This window comes from Wolffia australiana, chromosome 4 (genome assembly GCF_029677425.1).
Source record: "Wolffia australiana isolate 7733 chromosome 4, ASM2967742v1".
Lineage (NCBI taxonomy): Eukaryota > Viridiplantae > Streptophyta > Magnoliopsida > Alismatales > Araceae > Wolffia > Wolffia australiana.
Window position 1 is genome coordinate 14,001,964 of NC_135838.1, and position 8,304 is coordinate 14,010,267.

General features: G+C 52.8%; 1 protein-coding gene across 1 annotated transcript; it reads right to left on the reverse strand.

Moving 5' to 3' along the window:
- Positions 1-5,984: 5,984 nt before the first annotated feature.
- Positions 5,985-6,311, reverse strand: LOC144702524 (cysteine proteinase inhibitor 1-like). Its single transcript, XM_078574575.1, has one exon. It carries the CDS (start codon positions 6,309-6,311, stop codon positions 5,985-5,987), a length of 327 nt encoding a protein of 108 aa, XP_078430701.1.
- Between the last annotated feature and the right edge of the window lie 1,993 nt (positions 6,312-8,304).

Here is an 8,304-nt window from a genome sequence, read left to right on the forward strand (position 1 = left end):
GAGAGAGAAGGCACGTCCGGCAGGCGTTTTGCGCGTCATCAGTGCCGACCGGGGTTGCTGGGCAAGGGCTTGGGGATTTACTCATTTCAGTGTTCAGGAGAAGCAAGGGCTCTGCTGGCTTACGTCCGTCTATTTATACGGTATCGGCAAACGTTTCTTAGTCAGCTCAGTTGAAAGCAACACGAGTATTTTAATCAGATGTTACAGAATAAAGACGCGCGAGGCGAGGGAGGTGGAGGCACTTGGGGCGAGGCTCTAATTCAGGCAAAACCCACAAGGAGGGTTCCCTTTACGGGCATCGCCGACGAGTTTAATAGGCGGTGTTGAAGTAGACGAGCTCCAAATCCTTAGTAGGGGCTTTCTCCAAAACAAGGGTCTCGACTTTGCGGACGGCGCCCCCATCCCTCACCTGGATGAACAGGCGATAGTACTGCCCGTCGACGAAACCCCTGATCCAGCGCGCGAACTCGAGCGTGTCTCCTGTTTCTTGTTATGCGGGGCGACGGCGAAGCGCGCGACGGCCACGGCGTGGTGATAGTCTTCTACGGTCTTTATCCGAGTCCAATCTGCGCGAGACGGGAGAGCGACGGCCGCGAGGAGCGCAAAAAGAAGAATGGCTGCCACTTGGCTCTTCATTCTCACTGCGACGTCGAGGCCCGGATGGAAACTTTTCTAAGAGTAGCTGTGCGCTGCGTCGACCTTTGCTCCAGCGGATGAGTAGAAAGACGAGGGACCAGTACGGTGTTATATAGCACACCGAGGGCGGGTCACTCCCGGAGAGCGTCTTATACGTAGCCCGTTCCCTGGTCGTCTCCGGCCCCCTGAAGACGAGAGGAGAACGCGCAACCCGTTCCTCGGCGCCCACAAGTATCTGCAGGATTTGGAAGAAGAAAGACAATACGGCCACGAGCGTCAGATCCCACGGTCGGATGGCGGATAGAGAATTATGCCGCGACCAAAATTTTCGGACAGCGGAGGGGGAAGTCCACGGATGTGACCCCATATTTTTCCCGGTCCTTGTTTCCTTTGACCACGCGATAAAGTCCTGAATGGGCGGATGTGTGCGGTTTGGTCTCACTAATCCGACGGTATTCTGAGAGTTAAAGGTTCCATGTTCCAAACCTTGGAATTTCGTGCACAACCTCCCACATGATGCGTGCTGCCTTATCTTGCATACACCACCCGAGCCTTCAGAGCACCGCAGCGAAAAAAAAAAAAAAAAGATTTGACCGCTTAAGGCTTGACGACTTGACCCTTGAGTTTTGAAACAAAATTAACCGTATAAATGTTCTTCCATTAATTCATTCTTCTCTTGTTTTGCAAGGAGGTCTGTAACTCCTAAGGATCCCTCTCCTTGCCCATATCCTTCCCTAATATCCATCATCCGAGTTGCCTTGCCCCAGTCCACCCGTCCCCATCGCGTAGTGTATCATCCTACGTAAGCGATGCCACTTTCTCGTATCTTCGAGATTTACCCACACGCTGAACGTAATCCCCGTAAGGAAAAGGACGCGCCGCTTTAAAGCAGAATCAACGCGCCATGAAATCTTCCCAGGCGGCCAATCTGAAGATCCACATAACATGACACGCGTCCCGCATCCCCCCAGCCCCGCCGCCCACAGAGCGTATAAAGTCATATAGTTATCTTTAACACTTCCAAAACTGTTATGATGTAAATAAGGCGAAATTCATAGTTATGATCAGACTTGGATGAATTGTGACAGGGTTATGATTGCCCTGCACAAACGTCCTGTTCCTCGTGCATCTCTCATTCCCCAGGTTCCCACTCGCCTTCGAATCTCATTTTTTGACGTCCATCCGCTTACACGCTGCTTCCGATTCCTTCGGGTCCCCCTTTGTCTCCGGTTTGATGATCTCGATGTTGATCTTGATGCTCCCCGAATGGGTTCTATGGCCTGATCTGCACCCTCTGACCGCGATCTAATACCTTGTTCCTAAAACATGTTTCAAATACAGCTCCGAACCGTCTCTAATCTCGTCCCGGACTCCCAATCTCTTGGCTTCCTGTTGTCAAAAACATTATCTCCACAATCGGCTTCTTCGATCTGATCTGTCACGGTTTCCTTATCACGGCTCCGCCGAACCCCTGAGACTGCTCCTTCGCGCCGTCCCTAGTTTCTGGTCCATCCCCCGGTTGTTTATGTTTCTCATTTGAGCCTGGAGCCGTCTACTCCGATCCTTATGTCGACATCAAACCGCGGCCCTCAGATTATCTCTCTACGTCTTCTCCGATCCTGCAGGTAAAATCTCTCCAATTTTGTCTCCTCCGTCCACGCCGCGATCTCTGTTTGTCCGCTCGACCTGGTATAACGCTTGCCTATTTCCTGATCGGGCGGAGGTTAGGTACTTCTTCCTTACCTCTCCTTGGCGTGCATTACAAACATTTTAACCGAATCTCTTCCGGGAATCTCCGGTCTTCCTCACCAACGGTACGCGCCATGTGGGTTTAACGATTCTGTTACGCATTTCTAGAGTCTTTGGGTATCCGATCCCCAACCTCCCATTTTCGAATCCAGAAATTACAGACGAGGGCCGATGTCTTCTGTCTGGTAACTCCACAATCATTGCGCGTCCATTTTCCCAGGCTTCCACTCTTTTAATTCCGAACTCCTGGCGCCGTGTATTCCGGTCGTGTTCCACCCGGAAGCCTTCCACCCCTGTGTGCCAGTACAATATCTTGACTCTCCGATATTTATGGGGCTGCTTCTAAATTGCATACCCTGAGGTCCCATCTATCGCGGCTCAGATTCTGATTCTGTCTTGCAAAAGTCTCTGCCTACACATCTATCGCGCTACCCTATATCCACGAACATATGCGTTGCGAAATAGCCGCTTCTTCTTATAAACTCGCGCAAGACTTATCAACAACCATTCTGCTTGAATAAATATCTGCACGCGAGCTGTATCCACGTGAACGTGCGCATGCCATATGTCAGTGGGCGCCTTCTGCAGACGCTCGGGGAGTCCATTATTCATCTTGAGCCAGTCATGCCCAGTGAACCCAAAGTGCAACCTAGGTAGAAATCTGTCTCTTTGGCTGAGGAGCATGACACCGACGCCTTAAATCTCTCATACTAAAACTGCGGCGCATCTAGGGCACAACATATTCAGTGGCGACATCCACGCGAAACGGAACTCGATGGTCGGGATGACTCTAAGAACTCGACTAAGGCCAAGGTAGACGGCCTACACCGTAGCAGAGCCTGGGGAGGCATCGGTAAGGCGAGCTCGCAGCGCCGGCACGGTTAGCTCCGTGAATGGAGTGCCTATGAGGAGATTGTATGGCGGTGATTTCAGAGTCCGCCGAGTCTCTAGAGACCGACATGGACGACAATTCCCAACCCAGAGGCGTAAAGACTCATCGCTTCAGAGCCAGAATGCAGGTCAGAATTTGTGAGAAAAGGGAAAATTCGCAAGGGGGACGACAAATATTCTGCACCGCATCCCCTATTGGTGAAGAAGAAGGCCGCGGCTGAGCCCGCATCGGAGACGAAACTTAATGGGTTGGCCTGCAGCCCCAGAGCGCGACAGTAGGCGGGCCAACATTGTTGCTAAGAATTAGACTATTCAGTCTAATTCTTAGCGAGAATTAGGGTATTCAGTCTCGGTCCCGATGCATGACAGTACGACAGAGGCTCCATCTCCGTCCGTGCGCATCCCTTGGGGTTAAGATCGAAGCGAATCGCGGATGCCAAGGAGACAGGAGCCCTTAGGTGCACCCATGGCGCTGCGTGTGCCGCTTCGTGACCTTCGGGCGAGTGTGCCGTTCGTTAACTCGGGTCCACTATGTGTACAGCTTCTGCGACTTGGGAGGGAGTGTCTCGAGGACAGAGCGAGAGAGAGGATGATGACCCTGTCTCTGGTTTTCTCCCTCTCACTCGACATCCTCTTTTCTCTCTCTCTCTCTCTCTCTCTCTCTCTCTCTCTCTCTCTCTCTCTCCTATCTCTCAGTCTCGGCGTCTGCCTTTCTGTCACTCGCATTATGCTCTTAATCTCGTTCCTCGCTGTTCTCTCTCGCCCCTCTCGCTCTCTCTTATGCGCTTCGTGTGTCAATTTACTATCCGGTACACTCTCTCCGTCGCCTACCGTTTCTCTCTCGATCTCTCCTTTCTCTCTACAATGCGATCAGTTTCTCCTTTCGCTGCCTCCTTCTCGTTTACTCTCTCGCGCAATCTCTTTATTTCTCACCCTCAATATCTCTCTCTCACCCACTCTCACGCTCTATCTTTTTCTGTCTTCTCCTCTGTCAGCATCTTTTTTCCGTTGTTTCTCGTTCTGTCGCTCTATATCTCACTCTGGCTCTCCATTGCTGTCGCTCTGTCGCCCATCCTCTTCGTTTACTTTGCTCTCTCTCGCTGCCTCTTTCAGTGTTGCTTTCTTTGCACCGGCCACGTATCGCTGCAATCGCCGCCGCCACCGCGAGGAAGGCTGTGAGGAGAAATTCGACGAAGGTATAAAGAAAAAAACGTCTAAAGTGTGAGAAAATGCGTGAGAGACATCGAGAAGGAGAGAGGGAGAAAGGGTTAAAGACGAAGAGGGATAGAAAGCGGGAGGGACAGAGAGAAAGAAAGAGAGGGAAGGAGAGAGAGAGAGAGAGATATAGAGAGGGAAGGAACGAGCGATAGAGAGAGAGAAGGAGAGAGAGAGAAAGAAAGCGAGAGAGAGAGAGAGAAGGAGAGAGAGAGAGAGAGAAGAGAGAGAGCGAGAGTTAACGAACGAAGAGCGAGGGAGAGAGAGAGAGCCAGAGCTGTACAAACGAAGCGCGATGGAGAGAGAGGAGAGCCAGAGTCGCACAAACAAAGAGCGAGACAGAGAGAGACAGGGACCGGCGGTTCATGCAAGACCGGTACGGTGCGAGGGAGGGAAAGGGAGCGGCGATTCGAGCAAGACCGGTACAGTGCGAAAGAGAGACAGGGAGCGGCGGTTCGAGCTAGACCGGTACAGTGAGAGAGAGTGACAGGGAGGTGCGGTTGGAGCTAGACCGGTCCAGTGCGAGGCAGAGACAGGGAGGGGCGGTTCGAGCTAGACCGGTACGGTGCGAGGGAGAGACAGGGAGGGGCGGTTCGAGCTAGACCGGTGCGGTGCGAGGGAGCGACAGGGAGGGGCGGTTCGAGCTAGACGGGTGCGGTGCGAGGCAGCGACAGGGAGGGGCGGTTCGAGCTAGACGGGTGCGGTGCGAGGCAGCGACAGGGAGGGGCGGTTCGAGCTAGACGGGTGCGGTGCGAGGCATCGACAGGGAGGGGCGGTTCGAGCTTGACGGGTGCAGTGACAGAGAGAGACGGAGACGGAGAGAGAGAAAGGGCGGGAGAGAGAGAGGGGCCTGGAGCTGCGCCTAGAGAGCTGCGCTGATAGAGAGAGAGAGCGAGAGAGAGAGAGAGTGAGAGAGAGAGAGACAGAGAGAGGGAGAGAGAGCGTGAGAGAGAGGAGAGAGAGAGAGAGACAGAGAGAGGGAGACCGAGCGTGAGAGAGAGAGAGCGACAGAGAGAGAGAGAGAAAGAGAGATAGCGAGAGAGCGAGAGAATGAGAAGGAGGGAGGGGCCGACGGAGAGAGGAAGAGAGGATTCGAGAGCTAGACGGATGAAAAAGACAGACGGGGAGCCGGCAAGAGAGGGTGACCGAAGAGGAGATGGCGAGAGGGGAGAGACGGAGGCGGAGAGAGAGAAGGCACGTCCGGCAGGCGTTTTGCGCGTCATCAGTGCCGACCGGGGTTGCTGGGCAAGGGCTTGGGGATTTACTCATTTCAGTGTTCAGGAGAAGCAAGGGCTCTGCTGGCTTACGTCCGTCTATTTATACGGTATCGGCAAACGTTTCTTAGTCAGCTCAGTTGAAAGCAACACGAGTATTTTAATCAGATGTTACAGAATAAAGACGCGCGAGGCGAGGGAGGTGGAGGCACTTGGGGCGAGGCTCTAATTCAGGCAAAACCCACAAGGAGGGTTCCCTTACGGGCATCGCCGACGAGTTTAATAGGCGGTGTTGAAGTAGACGAGCTCCAAATCCTTAGTAGGGGCTTTCTCCAAAACAAGGGTCTCGACTTTGCGGACGGCGCCCCCATCCCTCACCTGGATGAACAGGCGATAGTACTGCCCGTCGACGAAACCCCTGATCCAGCGCGCGAACTCGAGCGTGTCTCCCGTTTCCTTGTTATGCGCGGCGACGGCGAAGCGCGCGACGGCCACGGCGTGGTGATAGTCTTCTACGGTCTTTATCCGAGTCCAATCTGCGCGAGACGGGAGAGCGACGGCCGCGAGGAGCGCAAAAAGAAGAATGGCTGCCACTTGGCTCTTCATTCTCACTGCGACGTCGAGGCCCGGATGGAAACTTTTCTAAGAGTAGCTGTGCGCTGCGTCGACCTTTGCTCCAGCGGATGAGTAGAAAGACGAGGGACCAGTACGGTGTTATATAGCACACCGAGGGCGGGTCACCCGGAGAGCGTCTTATACGTAGCCCGTTCCCTGGTCGTCTCCGGCCCCCTGAAGACGAGAGGAGAACGCGCAACCCGTTCCTCGGCGCCCACAAGTATCTGCAGGATTTGGAAGAAGAAAGACAATACGGCCACGAGCGTCAGATCCCACGGTCGGATGGCGGATAGAGAATTATGCCGCGACCAAAATTTTCGGACAGCGGAGGGGGAAGTCCACGGATGTGACCCCATATTTTTCCCGGTCCTTGTTTCCTTTGACCACGCGATAAAGTCCTGAATGGGCGGATGTGTGCGGTTTGGTCTCACTAATCCGACGGTATTCTGAGAGTTAAAGGTTCCATGTTCCAAACCTTGGAATTTCGTGCACAACCTCCCACATGATGCGTGCTGCCTTATCTTGCATACACCACCTGAGCCTTCAGAGCACCGCAGCGAAAAAAAAAAAAAAAAGATTTGACCGCTTAAGGCTTGACGACTTGACCCTTGAGTTTTGAAACAAAATTAACCGTATAAATGTTCATCCATTAATTCATTCTTCTCTTGTTTTGCAAGGAGGTCTGTAATTCCTAAGGATCCCTCTCCTTGCCCATATCCTTCCCTAATATCCATCATCCGAGTTGCCTTGCCCCAGTCCACCCGTCCCCATCGCGTAGTGTATCATCCTACGTAAGCGATGCCACTTTTCTCGTATCTTCGAGATTTACCCACACGCTGAACGTAATCCCGTAAGGAAAAAGGACGCGCCGCTTTAAAGCAGAATCAACGCGCCATGAAATCTTCCCAGGCGGCCAATCTGAAGATCCACATAACATGACACGCGTCCCGCATCCCCCCAGCCCCGCCGCCCACAGAGCGTATAAAGTCATATAGTTATCTTTAACACTTCCAAAACTGTTATGATGTAAATAAGGCGAAATTCATAGTTATGATCAGACTTGGATGAATTGTGACAGGGTTATGATTGCCCTGCACAAACGCCCTGTTCCTCGTGCATCTCTCATTCCCAGGTTCCCACTGCCTTCGAATCTAATTTTTGACGCCCATCCGCTTACACGCTGCTTCCGATTCCTTCGGTCCCCTTTGTCTCCGGTTTGATGATCTCGATGTTGATCTTGATGCTCCCCGAATGGGTTCTATGGCCTGATCTGCACCTCTGACCGCGATCTAATACCTTGTTCCTAAAACATGTTTCAAATACAGCTCCGAACCGCCTCTAATCTCGCCCCGGACTCCCAATCTCTTGGCTTCCTGTTGTCAAAAACATTATCTCCACAATCGGCTTCTTCGATCTGATCTGTCACGGTTTCTTTATCACGGCCCGCCAACCCCTGAGACTGCTCCTTCGCGCCGCCCCTAGTTTCTGGTCCATCCCGGTTGTTTATGTTTCTCATTTGAGCCTGGAGCCGTCTACTCCGATCCTTATGTCGACATCAAACCGCTGCCCTCAGATTATCTCTACGCCTTCTCCGATCCTGCAGGTAAAATCTCTCCAATTTTTGTCTCCCTCCGTCCACGCCGCGATCTCTGTTTGTCCGCTCGACCTGGTATAACGCTTGCCTATTTCCTGATCGGGCGGAGGTTAGGTACTTCTTCCTTACCTCTCCTTGGCGTGCATTACAAACATTTTAACCGAATCTCTTCCGGGAATCTCCGTCTTCCTCACCAACGGTACGCGCCATGTGGGTTTAACGATTCTGTTACGCATTTCTAGAGTCTTTGGGTATCCGATCCCCAACCTCCCATTTTCGAATCCAGAAATTACAGACGAGGGCCGATGTCTTCTGTCTGGTAACTCCACAATCATTGGGTGTCCATTTGCCCAGGCGCCCACTCTTAATTCCGAACTCCTGGCGCTGTAG